The sequence below is a fragment of the Haplochromis burtoni genome, unplaced genomic scaffold (genome assembly GCF_018398535.1).
Source record: "Haplochromis burtoni strain Fernald_Lab_line unplaced genomic scaffold, NCSU_Asbu1 Contig_62, whole genome shotgun sequence".
In the NCBI taxonomy this organism is placed as follows: domain Eukaryota; kingdom Metazoa; phylum Chordata; class Actinopteri; order Cichliformes; family Cichlidae; genus Haplochromis; species Haplochromis burtoni.
The window spans coordinates 1,752,036-1,772,008 of NW_024582423.1; the positions used below are offsets into that span (position 1 = coordinate 1,752,036).

Consider the following 19,973-nt stretch of genomic DNA (forward strand, 5'->3'; position numbering starts at 1 on the left):
AGAATCCAAATGATGACTTTCATAATGAGTCAAATGCATGTTGCTGTTGACTATATACTGCACGAATAAGAATAAATATGGGGCTTTTAAGTTTGACAAACTTCCAAGTGCTCCCATTCCTTAGAGTCTTTTCTTAGAGTGAAAGCATGTTAAGATTCACAGCAGGCTAGTTGGAAGAGTACGGATAGTTGTAACCACAAAGTCACTCCCAAGGTTATGCTTTCCCCAGTGGAGGCTGATCTTATTGAGGATATAATGCCTACTGATGTATTACCAGCAAACATGTTTCATGCTGCAGGCTAAAAATGGATCCAGGGCTCGCTGACGGATGCAGGGGTAAAGGAGGCAGGAGACTGGACAGAGGCTGGGGGAGTATGGCTAGGTTTATGGCTGGACTTGGAAGATGCAGCCAAAATTGCCATAAGCCTCAGGCTATGCCTGGAGCCACACTTGAAGCAAGAAAATATATTCTGTGCCCCCCCATATGGTAAGAGGATTATGAGGCCCTCTGGGAATAGTATCCAGCATAGCAGTAAATAAAACCATACCAGATATGATGGTAAATACTGCTGCAACACAAAATTTGGGACTTAGTACAACGAGGTTTAGCGGATGAGGCCATCGTTGCATACTGTCCAAATCAAAACATCATTCTTACCCCTCAATTTAACGTCTGATTTTACTGCAAGTCTGTGAAGCACACTAAATGCACTTTAGTAAAATGTATTAAAAATATGGTTCAATTATTGTTCTTTTACACAGCTTTAGAAAAAAAATACAGTGGAAAAAAACCCAGGATAAAGCAGACACTATGCAATCCAAATACTTTTATACAGAGCCCTATCCATCCCCCCATGACCAAAGACATTAAAAGCATGACAATGTGTTGTCACTTTTCATTACACAGCTGGCTGTACATAGAGGGATATGCTGCAGTGATGACTTTGAGGGATGGTGTCATGTTCTGAGTAAGTCACTGTGTCATTCTTCGAGGAGCTAGGAAGGTCCGGAGCGCTGCTGCCTGCAGTCAGCTAAGAGGATTTTATAAACAATGCTGCTGCTGCCACTGGGCTGATACCAGGAAAAGAGGTGACCAGTCTGTGTCCAAAAAACAAAAATAACTGGGGTTCTATATTTTTATTTCAGAATGAGGTCAATATTTTAGGTTACATGATGGAGAAAACCAGGACACAATCGTAGAATAGTGTCTCTCTTTAATATTTCGGTCTTTGGTTTCCGCTTCAACCAAGAACTATTTGAGAGATACGATAATGAGTTTGGACAGTATTTACAACACATTCTACAGTACCACAGCTGCCATAAATAGCTGAATAAAAAGCTGAATATATTTTAGTTTCTAGGGAACCAATTGTGAAATTCTGGACCAATAAAAGCTTAGTTTGGCTGTTCCCTTATTCACCAGGGGTCACCATAGCAGACAGAGGTGCATATTTTTCAACCAGATACCCTTCCTGACCCGCAACTCCTGGGATTTGCATCTCACCCCAGTCTTGAATCGGGGATCTTTTGCATATTAGGTGAATGTGTTAACCACTATCCTATGGACCAATACAGATACCTATTCAATACCATGAATTAATTAATCATTTAAATAAGAATAACAATAATAATTAAACAAATTCAACTTTACTTTCTTCTTGCTCTTCATCACACTATTCTTTAGCACTGATGTGGCACCACAGTCAACAAGGCCAATATACTTTTGGACGTGCTAAGTGCACAACACTGCTACTTTCTGACAGCCGTCCTTGTCAGCTGGATGTGTGCTATGTCTTTAACTTTATCTGCACTCATGTACTCAAGAGTTATTGACTTTAGTTTCTAAGCTGAGCAGCCTTGATTGCCATCTGGCTGCCTGCTTGGTATCTGTATTACTACTGCATTGTTTTGTGGGAAATTAGCACAGTACAGAGCCTTGTGCATACTGTAAATGCAGTATAAAAAAACAAGCAAATAAAAGATGCACTACTATTTTAAACTACTTGATGTTGTTAGTATAGAATTTCCAAAAACAACCAGCCATTTAAGAAGGCAAAAGGGGATAAAACATCAGTAATCATTCTTTTCGTAAAGAGGCCCTAGTTCTAATTTCATTCATATTTTAAGCCATTCTTTAAATGATAAGTCAGTTCTTCCCCACACAGGATACAGTGTAATTATAGATGGCTAATGAGAGTCTCTCTGCTAACACATTTTTCAACTTTAGGGATCTCTTATGAAGTTAAAAGAAATATTGCACTGAAACAGCATTATTTATAGCCGCCGTCTGAGTATGACACTCATACAGAGGATGTGAAACTTCCAAAGATGATACAGATGACTGTATGATAATAGCAACGGTGCAGGCAGCCCACATATCAAGTGTATGGAAATTAAAGGGTGGATGAAGGATGAAATGCTACATTATATGAAGCATTTTAAAAGAGTTGCACAATACACAATAGCATTGTAATGATCTGTTGGGGGAAGCAGTGAGCTGAAGCAGACATCAGATCCTCCTGGGATCTGCTGGAAGGGGTGGAGCTTGGGGGGGGGGGGTTGGACTTAAGGTATTTAATCCTCACCCGCAGACACAGACATCTCCTACAGTCTGACTGACAGAGGCCCAGGAAGGACATGATGTGGATAGATGGCTGCGTGCTTAGAGGGCGGGTGGCCTGCCAACAACAACATGCAGACAGAGCGCTGTGCTCGCCCTCTTGCCTGTGGCTGAGCTGCACTCCTTTGTGCTCCAATTGACCCCAACCCCTATTTCAGCTCACTAAACCAAGTACTCTGTACTCTCTGTACTATACACGACTGACACCTGACTCATCCTGCCTCTTAACCAGCAATGTTCAGTCTCAATCATCTGGTCTTTTTCGGTTGCACTGCAAAATCTCCCATCTGTTTAGGAATAGGTCACATTTCATGCTGAATTTGCACATGTGCTGCAAAAAAAGGGCACAGTTGTTCGAGGCAGAGCAATGCTACAGCTCTTTTGTTTCATTTATTGGCTCCACGGTGAGTCAAGTACTAATTCTGCATGGTGAGCTATACTTCAGTGTAAGAACAAGGATCATGAAAGTGTTTCACGAGGCCTTTCGTCCGGTTTCTGGCTCGGTATTTGGTCATGAGATTAATGGGGCCATGCTAAGGGGAGACAGAGAGCATCTGCTGCTTTTTGGAACAAAACAGAAAAGTGGGGCCAGGCTAGAAAGACACTCTCTTTCAAAAACCTCTCCAAGAGAGTAACGTAAGCCTGACATCATAATAGGCCCATCACCACTTGACCTCTTCTCCAACCACTGTTCCTTTTACTCCTTTTTCTCCTCACTTACTTGCAGGCCTGCTAACATTTACTTAAGGCATTTACCTGGCCATTAGTGGAGAGTTTAAAAGTGTCACAGGACTTAGATAAATTCACTTTTAAACATTTGCTTGGCTCCTTCACAGCCCTATTCTTGCAATGTGCATTCATTCATCCTGTTTGGCCAATTAGGCTCACTAAATTCCTCTGTAAATTCAGTCCTCTCTTGCTCCCGCCGCTTCCTGGTCAGACTTCTAATATATCCACAGTTACCACTTTTTCCAAAGGCTTAGGTACAAAAGTGAATAATCCGCATGTATCGGTGCTCCAGGCAAGTCTGGTCCCTGTCTGTGCTTTGCTCCAGTTATGGGCAGCACTCGAAAAGTACTGGATTCATGTCCACACAACCACAATATTATGATGCTGACGAGGAAGATGAGAGAGCATTCGGTAAAATCATTTCACAACGAGCAACATCTTTTTCTCTTCTCTTTTTAAATAAAATCTGCTAATTAGTTGTTTATTCTTCCTGTTTATGGCACTTACTCAAAAGGTTACATCAATTTAACTCCTTCCATAATTGGGTGCCGATGAGCTCCTAATCTCAGGGTCAGCATCAATTTATTTCAACCAACAACTACGAGTGCTTAAAATACCAAGTCCGCTGCCGGTGCTACTGACACATGCAATCCATTCTCAAATGACTTGCAAAAGGGAAAAAGCTAAAAAGCACTAAAAGTGCAGACAGTCTTTATTACAGCAACTTCAGAAACTCTTTCGTTATACAAGTTATGTTTTGTTTTTCAGAAGCAAGTGACAAGATCTAAATACAGAGCACAGCAGTACACACTGTCTGATTCCGTGTTGTTTTGCGAACTCCTCTCTCTGTTGTTTTCCTCTTTCTGTTTTTGCGAACATCAGCAGAAAGCTCTCCCTGAGGATGCACAATAAAAGGAAAGAAGGGGGGAAAAAATGCTTAATTAGGAGTTTCACGTCCAGCCTTTCCAGCTTGAAGGAGCCAACGTTTCCAGTGACTCCTTTGCGTCATAATGGTCAAAGGAGCAGGGTGACTAAAGAAAAGCAAGCAGCAAAAGGCCGAGCTAAGAAAGCACAAACACTTCCAAACAAACTTATTTGAAGTCTCTTTGAAGTGAAATGCACAGGAGTGGGTGGGTGGGCGGGGGGAATAATACAATTTACATTCTGTTTCATGAATACCACAAATGTGAAGTACATGGGGTCCCCCTCCGCCTCATTCCTCTCTGAGATATTAAATATTGCTGACTAGGGGGTAAGTTGGCCAATTAATGAATAATAAATGGGGCAGGAATGCAACATTTTCATATCCTTTATAGGTCAGAGTGTGCTGAGCCAGGGCTGCTGGTACCGCCGGGCATCGCGGTTAGATATTAAAGCACGGCAATCTCTATACAACTGTACCTCAGAGCCATGTCAACTGCTGCCGCTCCACCCACACTACACGCAACATTAACGACGAGCTGAGAGGGCATAATAAAAGTTTGCGCGTTCCTCTTCCTGCAACTTCTGCCCATCCCTCTCGCGATGTTTTTTCCGCTTTTATCACTGCTCGTTAATCTTCACTCGATCATCCACTCCCTCTTTGTGCACAGCGTAAAGGCAGTATTTCTTTTTTCTTTTTTCTTTTTTTGAAGTCTGAGACAACATCCTGTTAGTTTTAGTCCATATCTTCTTGTGCTACATAAGCAGGCTCGCGGGCACCGATGACGGGGAAAAACAATGCACGGCGCAGTGGCGCAAACAAAAACAACAACAATGGGGCAATTACGGACTGATGCTTCACAACCTCCACTTCATTCTCTGTTATCTTCATTATTCAGCTCCTCTTGAATCAGCTATTAAAGGTAATTAAGCGATTCATCAAGTCAGTTTCAATTACTGGGAGCTTGACAGCTGCAGATTACAATCAGTAGGGGTGAGCGGAGAGATGGGGAGACCGAGAGAGGGAGGCATCAAAAAGTGAAGAGAGAGAGAGAAAACAGACAACAAGTGCTAACCGATCAGGCACCACGGAGATGGGCAACAAGCTCTCCTGGGTGTCGAGTGCTAATGTATCCACATGCCGGTCCAGGCATGTCCAGGCACCTGTCCACAAAGCAACAGGCTTCATAGTTACCACGCACTCACTTAGCTTTTGCTCCGTCACCAGCTGGCGGTCTTTGATACCACATCAGCTACACTATCATTACTCTGTCATGGACTGGAAGAACTGTAATGTTAATAATGAATAAAACTACTCTTGCCATCATAACAGCAATCACACTACAGACAGGAATAAATCTGCTGCCTAACATGCAGTGCCCACTCGTAATAAAGCTCACATGTAGCATCATAAAACGTCCTCACAGGCACCCCTAATTTATGGGAACCGGTTACCAGCTTGCTTTTTTTTTTTTTTTTAAAGTCAGGTGTGTGTTGGAGCTAAGAGCAAGACAGAACGTGCAGCCATTAGGCTGGTCAAAGGACAGCTTCAATTTATGTTTGGCTGATTAACCCTGCACTCTGCTTGCACAATTTTGCGCATTAGGTTCAGGAATAATTTATCTGGAAGGAACTATTATGCCTCTTAGTTGTCCATTAGAGTCGGGTTTACTACGGTCTTGATGGCTATCATAAGTCATCCGGCACAGGTTGTAATTGCTGGACTAAATACAGAAGAATTGCCCCTATCATAGACTGCTCATCGGGTGTTGAAAATCCAAAAGGGCACCTTTATCCCCAAGCTTCCCTTCATCATTATATCAGCACACTCCGCAAGGTTACTTTCTAATAATTTTAGCAGGATTTAAATGTGAAACACTGGATTGTAATTACATTTTTAAGACCCGGCTCAATCAAATATTACACTTCTCCCACCTAACTTCTATATCTATCTCACATTCACATTTCAATGGAAGATGTGATTAAGTCTGAACCATTCTGAAGGTGAGAGCAGAGCAAATTTATGTCAGGGAATTTCCCATTAAGAATTACATACTTGCATGGGGGTCTATTTACTTTCTGACAGTCTCCAAGTAGAAATGACAGCTGATTTTAACATGCACCATCCTCCTTGCTCTCAGTGTAGACTCCTTGCACTTCACTTGCCTTATATCACATTATCTGCTGTGCACTGTCCACTTGAGACATTCATTTATGAATTAAATATATATTTCTGCAAGCAACGTTACACAAAATAGTAATGATAAAGTAACACCACAGCATATTTTCAGTGTATAATATACTGCTTGGCTTTATGAGTCGTAAATATTCAGTAAAACAATAATAAATAAGCAGTGCATTTAAAGAAGACAAAGGAATGCAGCCTGCAACATAGCCAAAACCCTAAGACGAGGCTCTCAAACTCATAATCAGCCTAAAACAATGCAAAGAGCAGTCATTAAACACTCATATTCCATCTCTTTAGTCTCCTCCATTGTTCTGTATTAATTCAAAAAACGCCTTAAACCAAGAAAGCTTGGTTTACAGCAGCTACGTGTAAATATAGAGTAACTGAAATGTTATCTACTTCCAGTCTACAAGATTTCTTGCTATCAAACTACCAGATGCTTCCTCATTTTGGAGGATGTGCTTTGAAATAGATCTGTCATTGAGCTCCTGAACAGGATGGCATTTGAAGTGAGGGATCGCACCATATGGTGACTGACGGTTTTTAGAGAAGAAGTAAAAACATTCAAACAAAAACCAACAACAACATAAAAGTTTACCTCAACTTCTGACAATGCAAAGCAATATGTCCAATTATATCCAAGTATTCGAAGTCTTGGTAGAAAATTTGAAATCAAATTTGAAAATTTGATCTATTTTTGAACCTGAGCCCCAGTTTTACATCTTTCTAGATTGAAATTAATTGTAGGGACAAACACGTATGTGGAATAGTTCTAGTGCTGAACAAGAACACTAACCAGCAACTGCAAAAGAGCTGCAATGCCATTCCACATGGCAATTATCCACGTAAAAGTGATTGTTTTTGCCACTAACTACTTTCAAGTGTGTGACAACACATAGAACAGATGCATGTAACTGAAGTCTCAAAAAGTCTTACAGGAGGTGACTTGATGGAGGATGTGTGTGAAATAGTTGTGTTAAGTGACACTGGGCATCGCAAACTGTCGTGTTAGCAGTGACCATTTTGACACGTGATCACAACTTCCACTCAGACAAGAGAATTAATCCTTAAATAAGGTGCATTTTCCTGAAGGGAAAGGGTTTTATAAGAACAGAGAAACTTACAGATGTAAGTTATTTTGTTGATCAAACTTCCACCGAGCGAGTGAGTATTAAGGGTTTAATGGATTAAATGGTTTGTCTGCAAAATGTCAGTAAATATTGGAAGCTGTCAACTGTAATTGCTCAAAGTCGAACATAAATTAATCCGATTTTTTGTTTTTTATTCTCCAAAACACAACAAGACACAATCTATAATCAGACAAAGAAAAGCTTGTTTATCTCCTGTTGATTAACTAATCAATTTATTAACTAATCCTTAGAGCTCTAAAGGAGCAGCATGATTATACAGTTTACCTCGTGGTTGTCAACACAGAGGATAACATGATTGCTGCTGCTGTAAGAGCATAAAAACACATAAACCACCGAGGGCTGTCTGTATGTCTTATGGATGAACTGCTTAAACAGTGCGATCAGTTAACAACCAGCTGACCCAGTACATCAGTTCAAACGCAGCCTCCTGATTGTGAATGCAACACAGCTTTTGGTCTCCAAGCATAAGACGTCACCTCTTATAGTTATAGTATTATCTTTCTTTCTTCTTGTTAGACTCTACTATGGATTCAGATTTAGATTAATTAGAGATAAATGTATAGATATAGGAATATGTATTTGTTCATCATTCTGTGTGTTACAATTGTGAGAAACTGCCTAACAGTATTGAAGACCACAGTGTACATTACACAACATCCAACCTAAACTTACATACCTAAATTGGAAGAGGCCCTTCCTTCTGCAGCCCTGTCCTTCAAGCCCTCGGCTATAGCCAGCTGCTGCTCGTGGTACTGCTTGGCCCTCTCCAGATCCTGCATACAGCGGGCAGCATGACCCAGTCCTGCGTAGGCTCTCATCTCGATGGACTTCTCCTCCAGCTCTTGCGCGAGCTCCAGAACGTGAGTATGGTAGGACATGGCCTTGTCAAAGTTGCGGTGATAGTGGTAAGCACTGCCCAGGTTACTATAGGCCCGGGCCTCCTCACGTTTATTTTCTAGGGCCTTGGCAATGCTCAGGTGCTGCTCGTGACACTGGACAGCATTATCAAAGTCTCCCATGGCAATGTAGACGGCTCCCATGTTTCCCAGCTCGCGAGCCTCAGACAGTTGATCTTTGGACTGCTTGGCCAGAAGGACACACTGCTTGTGGCTGGCTAGGGCATTCGGGTAGTCCCCTATGGCTGTATATACATGGCCCAAGCTGCTCAGTGCCATTGAGGCCGCCTAGAGAAAAAGAGAAAGGCAGATACTGAAATAAACAGCAAGATACTAAAATCTATGCAAATGTAAAGAAAACACAAAAACAATTAATTACACCCACATTTGAGCAACAGTGAGTTTTTGTTTTTTGCTTCTACTTCAGACATTCCCCACCCACACCAATATGTCCCTTTACCCAGATGTACTGTAGATCAAATGAGAAAAAGAAAGGAAAGAAGGAAAATCTAAACTCCCCAAATCTCATAGGAGGCTTAGTGCTCAGAGACTGAACAACAAACAAAACCTGATTTGATTTTGTCTTTGGCTGAGCGAGGAGGGGGGTAAAGTGTGATGCAGATCAGCGCAGCAGCAGGCTTGTTTTAAAGCCGCCAGTTTGCCCACTGCAATCACGCTTCGTGGCGCGCCACCACCAACGGAACAAAGACACTGCTAATCAGGAGGGAGAGAATGGGTGTTTTAGCTTCACACCAGAGCTGCGGGCGGCCAACTGACTGACTGCTTTCAAGCTCTCACGCGCTAAAAACACGGAGAACAGAAATAGACTCCAGGCGTTGCCATTTAGTCAGTCTTTCCATTTTTATAACCAACGTCCATCTGTGAAAATGAAATTACAGAAAACACTGGTTATACCTGCAAAATAGGAGGCATTTCAGTATATAAATATAGAGATTTCTAAAAGTTGATTTTTGACCCCCTATATGACACATTCACTGCGAGCTTATTAGCTGTTTATATGGAGGATAAACAGCTGGGAATTAGGGTCAGTTGTCTTTGTGTGAACAGATGTTCAATTACTCATGCAGGGGCATCTAATAAAGCATCTCCTTCCTGAGGTCCCACTCTGCATCCACCAGCCAGGAAGAGGGTTGGAGGGAGGCCAGAGGAAAGGACAGACATCCTGACAGTTAAGGCCACATTAGAGCCCATCCTGGCCTGCGTGCAGCCTCAGCAACAGAAATGACCTGGATCATAACATACCCAGAAAGTCAAAACTGGAAAATTAAAAGTTACAGTTATAGCAAAGGCTGAACTACCCAATGTAGTCGTGAGAAAAGGCAAGGGACCTCCGTGAATTCAATTCGCTTTAACCATTTCCATATTGCTTAACAAATACAAATACGGATGCGATTTAAAGAACTGGAGAGCAGGAGATGGGGTTTTTTGTTTTCTTTTTTTTGCATCGTTCCAGCACCACTTAATGAAAATATTGAGCGCTCTGAATAAATATAAAAGCGAAGAAGATTGCTGAGAAAAAAAAAATCAATACAATCGGACACTCTTGAAAATGCTTATAAAGACAAACATTTTTCTCTGAATCTTTCACACATTCTTTTTTTAATGCACCAATCCAGCGCTATTGTTCCATCATTTCACATAGCTGCTGATGCCTGGAATCAATTACCTGCTGACATAAGGACTTCCAGCAGTTTGCTCAAGTTTAAAGACTCGACAAGGCATTATACAAGCCCAGGGAGGCAATTATCCCTCCGTCACAACTGTTGCTGTTTCATGTTCCCAGATAGCCTATCTAGAGCTGCTCAATTACATGTGCCTTTTGAAGCTTCCCTCCATCTCTCCGATTCAAACTTCAACTCTTCTGAGCAGAAAAACAGAGAGGATTCCTCATTTCTGTCTGTCTTCAACCGGGCGCAGTGGGAGACGGGGGAGAGAAAACGGGGAGTGGGAGGGGGGCACAATCATTCTCCAGTTGAGATGAGTTGCTCTTGTGATCAGTGTCCCTCTAAAGTGAGACTGCAACGCTGCATTTTCTCCTCAGATGGAAGCCAAGATAGGCAGATAATGAGGAGCCAGCCTTCCCAGTTACAGAGGATACACAGCGTTTGGCTCGGTGTTTTTGGACAGTGCTTGGGACCATATGAGTCTTTCTCACTTCTGACTGCAGTCCTCCCCAACACTGCTCATTCTGACTCCCCGCTAGTTACAAAAAATAACACTCAGTCGGGGAAGAGGAATAATGCTGCGTAATTTCTGCCAAATTGACTTCATTCTAATTTGAGTCCATTTCTTTTCTGCACTTATCTTTCCTCCCTCCACATTCTTACGCTCGTCTCCCCCGCTCCGCTCAATTCGTCTGGAGAGTCAGATCTGATTGTGTTTACAGAGTCCAGCCCTTCTCCGGATGTGTGCTGATTTGATTAATCCCAACGCCGTCCATTATAAACTGTTGATAAACCACTGGCTCTTATCAGCAAACACATTTTGCACCAAAGGTCTGCTAATGAAAGGTAAACTAGTTCTGCCCGGGAGAGAGGAGGGAACGAGAGGGATATAGAGGACGGGCTGAGATGACATGTTAATCAGAGATGCTTGGCTCCGTTTTTTCCCCTGACAGGGACAGTAGTTTAGGATTTCTTGCTGGTTTTTCTCTCTCTGACTCCACAACTAAGTATGTTTATATTTTGTAGCACATAAGAGAAATGGCTGCTTTCATAGAACATGCTAGAAGTAATGCATTATACTTTACATAATTAGCCCCTTATGTCATGCAACGAGGCTGCTTTTGATCACTGGCCTTGGTGGTATGCACGTTGTGTGACTCTGAGCCCCTGGTGTGTGTTTTATTTCTTACACTGGAACAGACGAGTGCTGCCCACCACTTCACTGCAGCACTGAGCTGTGTGGTTATGCCTCGCCTTGCAGCTGTGGGACTATAGCTCTTTGAACATCCTCCTTTTTTTCACTTTGGACCTATGAGGTCTGATATACTTTAAACAACCAAGGCTATCATCACACACTGGCAGAGCTTATAGGACAAGCCTGGTTGCCATGGAGATCTAAATAGTTGGATTATGGCTGGCCTTGTAGAGAGACTCCCACTACTATTCTTATAAACATAGGTGTGGGACCTCCTTCTGTGCGAACAAAAATAGGCAAACAAATACAAGGGCGAGTGTACAAACAAGCATCCACTGCTCTGCCTGTTGCTTCTTCAGCTGAACCTGGTGGATGTATCTGTGTCTGGTCAGAGACACGCTTCTTCACAGGTTTGAGCTAAAGAAGAAATCACAAAGGTCTGAAGGCTAAACTTGCTATATTGGCTTAAACATAAGTGCACATAGCATAAAAGTGATAGAATTAGAGGTCAGTAAGGTGTAAGATGTTAAAGTTTACCCTCTGTCCAAAAGGCATGTGCTGCAGCAGGGCAGAGTAGCTCCTATTTTAGTAAAGTCTTATTAATGGTATTATACGGAAGAGGCGAGGAGTAATCAGAAGAAGAAAAGTAGTCCAATATGCCCATTTAAAAAGCCCAATGTTACGTATTTAAATGACACATTTGAGTGCTTGCCATTCATTATATGTGTAAAACACAAGTCAACTTTATTTATATAGCACCAAACAACGACTTGTTAGAGAGGGAACCCCAACAATCAGACAACGGCAGCGACAGCGGGAAGGAAAAACTCCCTTTTAACAGGAAAGAATGTCCAGCCATCTGCAGTGACCGGTTGGGTGTGAGGGAAGGGAGACAGAACAAGAGATACACAAGCTAAATAAACAAATATTCATTTTAAAGAAGCTCGAACCAGCAAAAATCTGTGTCAGCTGTGTTTGATAAAAGCTACCATGTATCGAGTATACGCCATCATTAACTTCCTGGGTTAACCCAGGCATGAAACAAGCATCTGAAGTGATACCAGTCACTTCAAAAAGGTGACTAGTGTGACTGAGAACATTTGCAACACCACACGCTCGCACCTCAATGTATCCTCCCGCAAAACGCATGCACACAGGAACAGCTGTCTAATTAAAAGGCAGTGCAGAGGGAAGGTGAGGAGGACCATGCACCAGTGTTTCCCTTAACGAGCTGGGCTCAGGCAGCAACAGGAGCCTGGCTGGCAGGGAACAGAACCACACACTGGAGGGAGCGGGGGGGGGTGCAGGGAAGAGCAGAGTGGGAGGAGGAGGAGGAATGGGGCCTGATAAAAGGCTATGGAAGAGATTGTGTTTGAAGGATGAGAGAAGAGAATGCTGGAGACGTCCCCAGGGCGAGGATGTCTTTAGATCTGAATTCACCTGCAGAGATGCATTTTGACAAAAAAGAAAACATCTCAACAGTAATAAACGGAACAGACCAGTCACAGATGCTCTCAAAGGAACTTGAACGAGGCTTTTTAAAGGTGAGCGTTCTTGTCTATGCATGCAAAAAAAATAAACGAAACAAAACAACAACGAAAAACAAAAACACATATATGCATGTATGAAAAAACAAGAGAGAAAAAGGGGGGAACATAAAGGAGGCACGCTGGCGACGTCACTCTGGAGGACTGGGGGTGGGGATTTGTATGATAAAATATTCATCTGGTTTTATGGGTGTATATTCCATTCTCTTTCCTCGCTCGGTGTTTGCACACAGATATGGATCCTATGGGAGCCACCATTAGATCAGCCAAATGACTGCCTCTCTGCCATATCAGAACCTTCTGTTTTTTTAAGCAGGCAAATGCTCTGCTTTGCCAAGCGAGGGCAGGTACAGCTGTGCCTGATTGCTCGCTTTCACACACGCATTTGTGAGCTTACACAAACAGATACACACACACATATCGAACGCACACAAGTCCACGGTGGCTGATAAACTCGCTGCATTCCAAGCTCAATTCAACGTTGCATCTTCGGAGCCAAATTTCAGCCCCGTTTCTATTTTCCTTTCCAACTTTGAAAATAACATTCATAAAAGTCATAACTCTGTTGCTTCCAGAATTGCAAATCAATGAAAGTATCATCAACTGCGCCTTTGTGGGAATGTTATTTGTTTTTGTCTGAGAAGAAAAGAAATACAGACATAATTTTGGTGGCTGCCAATTACGTTAATCAATCACCAGAGCTGATTTGATCTATTCAGACTGAAGAGATACCAGCGGAGCCACTTGTTTTTCTCTGACCTGTGTAACCTCCAGCGTGTAGATGAATGACGCCAGAGGTAGGAAGGTTAATAATTCCTTTAGCCTTCAATGGACATGTGCACAAAGGATTGATTGTCACTAAAGGTCAAGCAGTGGGCACTCATTACAGCTACTGTGCTGCCTGTCAGACTGACTACTGCAGTCACACAGAGCTGCACACTCACTGCAAACATATAGACACAAAATAACGTGTATCATTAGCTAACGATAACGACATGGCAAGCCACATTTTTACTATCTCACTATCTCACAACCTAACGCACAAATATTCCGCATGTATCCCTGAGCTCTGTGTCTTCTGTCATGTTTGCGCATCTGTGCGTGTGTGTGTGTGTACTTCTGTGCTTAGCCACATTTTTGCAACGGTGTTCTGGAACATGCTTCTACTCATATCCACTCGTTTGTTTGAGGCTATAGCCTGTGAGTTGGTGGCAAACAGGCAGCTGAGAGGGAGGAACACTAGAGGCACAGAGTAAAATTGAACCTGACAGTCTCCATTGGTGTTGGTGGAAAATTTGACTGTTCCCTTTAAGTGGTGTGGGGGTTTGATATTTCAAGCTCCCTCTCTCTGACAATATGCTAGACAAAACAAGGCTTACAGAAATGGCCAAATGTTAAGTGAGGAAAAGAAAGAGAGGGCAGCACGGTAACTGAACTTCCCACCCCCCCACCCTCAGCAGTCCCCTACCTCAGAGTGCCCGTCCCCTGTGACAGGATGTCAGCATTGTTCAAATGCAAAAACAGCCCTCCTGCCTGCTGATATAAACACATGAATCTAAAGTCTGGTTGAGGAGGAAATTGAAGAGGTGGCACACAGGGGAAGTGGGGCACTGTGAATGAATCTTAATGTACTCTAAATCAGAGCAAAGCCTTGAAGGGTTGCACGACACTGCTGTTTATTTCTGTGCTAAAGTCAAATCTCCACAGGCATAGCTGTGTGTGATGCCTGCTGCTGTAGGGAATCAATTCTTGAGAGACCTTGTGGTGACAGAAGGGGAAATCACAGTGGTGTTTCAAAGTCATCTGAGAGCAGGGGGGGGCTTGAGGTAAACATCAAGGTTTGCAAAGCCTCAAGCAAAAGGACACAGAACAGAGAAATGCACGGTGCTTTGAAGAGCGGAAAACACCTTCTTTAAACTCTAATAATACTGAAGGTAATTGAAAATGACTACTCTAAGTTAATCCAAAGGTACTGCAGGTGGGATAAGCTACTGGGGTGGCTGCTGACATGATTTTATCGATCCACGTGCCATTATCAATTCTGTTTATAGGTCCCTCTCTTTATCCGTTTGCTATCGATTGATTCCTGATCAATTTTATGCGCAAGAAAAAGACAGACCCACAATAGTTTTCAGCATCACGGCAACTTTTCTTTATTATCCCCGGAAGGTGAAAACAATGTCAAAAAAGGCTTGCATGTGTGCAAAACCTCCAGTGCCCTGAGTTTCATGTCATTCAAACACTGATAAAAGAAACTGCAAAAGCAACACAACAGTCTAAAGTTAGATTAAAAGGGGTGTGCCATGTCATCATATAACACTGGTTTCAAAGTCTATCCATTAAAAGCTAATTAGCTGCCGTTACGGTTTCCTGCTGCGGCTGAGGACACGGTGCCAAATATAGCGTAGCTTGTAGGCCTCCACTTCGCATCTGTTAGCATTCAGCAGGATACCAGGCAGTCAATCCAAGGACGCACAAGTCATGGGTTATTCAAGGGCATTTCAGAAGCCTAAAGATGGGAAGTGGTGTGTCTCTGTTAGTCTGCACAGCTGGACAAATCAGGCCTGGCATTTCGAACTACACAGCTCAATCTTTTTAATGGTGCACAAGAAAATTTGGTGTGCTTGTGAGGAGAGGAGAGAAGGACCCGGATCAATATGAGCTGGCCAGAGTTGGTGCTTGGAGCACCCTGACACAAAGAATGAAATGAAGAGTGACAACCAAACGTCCAGACTATCACCACCTCACAGTTCTCTTTTAGAGGGGAGATAGGCGCTCCTGCACTGCTCTCCTCTAATCCACTAACACTAACACCTAATGGGTTTAGACCACATCGGATTTCTGTGAAACAGAACTTGACTTCTATCAGTTTTTTTTTGTTTTAAAAGTAGCATTCTCACAATCTAGATCAATGCTGAAAATAGTAAAGAGAAGAAAGGGGTATTAAAAAGTAAAGATATACTGACTTAATTAGTCATGACAGGCAGTGCACATCTTTAAGTTTCCTTCCTCTGTCTTCTCAGTAAATCAGCAGCAATGAAACAGAGTTTGCTGCTTTCTGCTTAACAGAAAGTGATCCCAGATCAGAAGGATCACATTTCCTGGGTTATTATTTTTGTTATGATTATTATTAGTAGTAGTAATCGTATTATGAGCGGACTAGTTAAATGACTGCTTAGAGGTACACTTGACAGACAGAACACAATATCAAATTTCTATTAAGATATTTAAATCTACACAAATAAGTCTTTTTTCATTAACAGTGGGGCAAATGAATGTTTGAAAGACCAAACAAAACATTGCTTTTTGGCCCCTTTTATCTCACTAATCATACTGTCATCAACCCTGTTTCCACAAGAAACAACAAAATACTGCTGTCAACAAAAAAAGCTCTGATAAACCCACCGCACAATTTCTGCACAGCAGGAAGAGTAAAATTGGCACGAGCTGGTGAAATACCTGCTGGTGAAAATCTAGCAGCTAATGAGCCACATATTTTTAAGGAACTGGTGGTGACCATGAAAGAGAGAATGAATAATGATTTTTCAGGTAGCCATAAATGCCAACGTTGGTCTGTGTCCGCTGGTTCTATAAATACTCTATGCAGTCCTGTGAAAAAAACAGTACAGCTTTACTACTTCCATAGCAATTAAAAGGAACGGGGGTAAGGAACAGTTAGGTGCTGCAAGTGATTACATGATCATCTGCAAGTGTAAGCAACTCTATAAAAGCAGAGGTTCTGAAAGGTTGCTAATTGGAGCATTCAGGTGTGTGTTAAAATAATCCCACAATCTTCCCAGGAGTGGATGTCCCATCAAATTCCCCCAAAGTTCCACAAACAATGTTCAAAGAAACTGCAAAAAACCCAAGAGCTACATCTCAGACTCTACAGGCCTCAGTCGTCCTGTTAAATAACAGACAAGACAATATAATGACAAATGAAAACCACACACAGCGCATTAGCACAAACACCTCATACCAACTGTCGAGCATGGTGGTGGAGGGGTGCTCATTTGACATTTCTTTGCAGCCACAGGACCTGGTAGTCACTGAGTCAAATATGAACTGTGTATACCAAAATATAAAGCTGAAAATATAAATCTGAAAAAAGGCTGAAAAAGAAAAGAATCAAGGTTTTGCAATGGCCCAGGCAAAGTCCAGACCTCAAACTGACAGAAATGCTGCAATTGGACCGTAAGAGAGCTGTACATAAATGAATGGCCACAAACCTCAATGAGCTGAAGCAACACTGTAAAGAAGTGTGAGCCAAAATTCCTCCACAATGATGTGAGAGGCTGATAAGGTCATACAGAAAAGGATCACTTCAACTTTTTGCTGCTAAAGGTGGTTCGAGAAGCTATTAAATCATGTGGTGTACTTTCACAGGACTGTAGAGAGTCTTGTTATGTTTTTGACATAACTACATAAACATTTGGGGTATTTTTGGGTATTTTTTTTAGGTATTGGACGTATTATTTTCATGAAAAAAAAGATCTGGTTTTTGTTTCTAGCTTGTTATGCCCTGGAGAAGGTGAACTCAAATGTAAATTTTAAGCTGATTAGATTACATCACTAATGCATCACTAATGAACATTGGAGTCCGTCTTGGGGAACAATGTGCAGTGGTACATGATGCCAGCTGCTCCTCTCCAAAAGCAGCTAAACATGCAGTTTCAGTCCTCTGTACAAACAAGGAATGCCACATAATAATAAAATCAAATGCTCCCATCAAGAAAATCTCTCACCTCTAGTGTGCAAGTTAAATTGCTAGCTAAATCGTGCTTAATGCTGACTCTTGTCATCATGCTTTGCAGTATTAGGAAAATAAATCAGCAAAGACATGCAGCTGAGTGAGTGAAAAGGCCTTGTTCTACCTCCAGCCAGGCACACAAACCATTTAAATCTCTTCCTCCCTCTGTGCTTTTATTCCCCAAATGTAATTACAAGCCTGGTGGTGGTGGCTACTGTGGCCTAGGCAGTCTGCAGAACACGGCATCAACACCAGCACTTTGCGGGATCAAAAGACGGGGCTATCCCTCCAAAGCACTTTCGCACCTCACTGCTCCATAGAAAGTGGCTCCTCCGAGCGACACCAGACTAACCCCATGCTTTCAGCACCACTGGGTGCTTTGCTTCAGCCGCAGGTGGACAGAACTGGTCTTCCTGATAAAGACTAAAAGGAGGATTTCAGCACTGGGCTGTATTACACATTCATAAAAAACATTACCCACATATGCACACAAATACACGTAGACTCAAAACCACGCATGTGCACACTACCTCCCACTGTGACAGAGATTTAAGACAATGAGGATGGTAAGCTCCCTTAGTGCAACATGATGGAAACCAAATCCCAGAAACATTCCATTCTCCGTCCCATTTGAGATGTGTGCACCTCCTGGGGTGACGCTGTTCCTGTTTTAAATGTGTGCGACTCCACGAGTGAAGGCAGAACAATCAAAACCAAATTGCCTAATTAGTTTTCTTGAGTTGGAAAATTCCCCAAGATGAGCATTACTGACGGCATTCATTTGCAGGTAATGCGGACAACTAAGAACAAGGCTGACTACAAAAAAAAACAAACAAAACACAATGGCAGATGAGAGATCAGCGGCATTCCAGGTTTAGCACTGGGATGTGGTGCAGAGGACACAGGAAGGGACATTCCAGAAATAATCGCCGCTTTTAAAGGCATGTTTTGTTGGTGACGCTGGGCTACCTGCCAGTGGTGCCTTCAGCTGTGAGCACGCGCCATGGGACTCTGATTGACAGAGAGGGTAAATAGTTGCTAGCGGGGGCCCTGATTGTATCTTTCGCCTGTGGCAGAACAGGAGCCAGAGTAGAAGGGTGATTGGCTTTTGTTACAGCCCTTCAGCCACGAATTAAGCTGGCATCTCAGCCAAGCCATCGCACACACACACACACAAGTAACCCCCCCCCCCCCCCTTCTTGTAAATAAATAAACAAAATAATAGAAAAAAGCACATCTATTTCTTCTTCTTTAGCACAGGCGTTCCTAGAAAAATAAAAGAAATCACATCACATTTTGGTGAAAAACACACTGAAGGAATTTACGGGAAAAGCGGGTGCTCGGGGAATAAGGAGGCAGAGCTAGAAAGAGAGAGAGCAGAGAGGCGAATATGTTTACCAAACACTCTGCAGGGACTGGGTTGGAATTTGAAGGCTTGATTTTTTTCTGGAATGCCTCTTGTGTCACGCAATGTAAGAAGGGGGATTCGCCAACGTAGGAGGAAGACTCCACTAAACTCCCTAAGCACGAGTCGATTTCTACTTCCATCAGTCATGGGCAGGAATGATTGGGGGGGGGCACACGCCAGTGTGGCTTCAAACAAAGTGGATTTTTGTCCACGTTCGATTGCCCACTTCACACTGGAGTGACGGAGCAATCACAGGCCACTTCTGCATTGCCATTTAGCAACAGGATGGAGGCTTCACAGCCATAACCTATGCCTTACTGCTGCTTAATAAAGGCAAGTTCCCTGGTTTAGAAGACGAGAAGAAGAGAGCCACAAGGGGACGGAAATGAAAAAGGAGGGGTGGAAAGGAGGATGGAGTTAGAGCTACAGCTGAGCCAACACCAACAACTATTACATGACTCATCTCACATCTGCAGCAACAAATGGCCAAATGAAGGTGGACTGTACTCAGTCTTACACCAGCCTACTGAGCAATATATCCAATAGACACACAGGAGAATAAATAAGACTAGATTCTTTAAGTAACACTTCCTGTGTGTTGTATTGCTGTGTAACCTTTGAATTTTCTTACTGTATAACATCTTGGCATAATGACACACCAGCCGGCACATACATTTTTTTTGTGCAGTGTCCACAGTTCTGACACTACATCAGCACACACAGTCTATATACAGTATATGGCATCCAATAAACAAGTGAAGTACACACTGGAGACAAGCCCATAGAAAGCTTATCATCTCTGGGAACATGGGATTCCTGCACAGTCCGGGTTACAACCATAAAGTGATTTCTCTTGTGCATCTCATCTGAGCTCCAGGCATAC

The 19,973-nt window shown here is 42.6% G+C and overlaps 1 protein-coding gene across 4 annotated transcripts in view; it reads right to left on the bottom strand.

Moving 5' to 3' along the window:
• Positions 1–19,973, bottom strand: part of LOC102289064 (tetratricopeptide repeat protein 28) — a 196,185-nt gene that overhangs the window by 42,942 nt on the left and 133,270 nt on the right. For all 4 annotated transcript variants that reach the window (XM_014333713.2, XM_014333712.2, XM_005922728.3 and 1 more), the window contains one exon: positions 8,286–8,793. In XM_014333713.2, the coding sequence (XP_014189199.1) occupies positions 8,286–8,793 (508 nt within the window). The remainder of the gene's footprint in view (positions 1–8,285; positions 8,794–19,973) is intronic.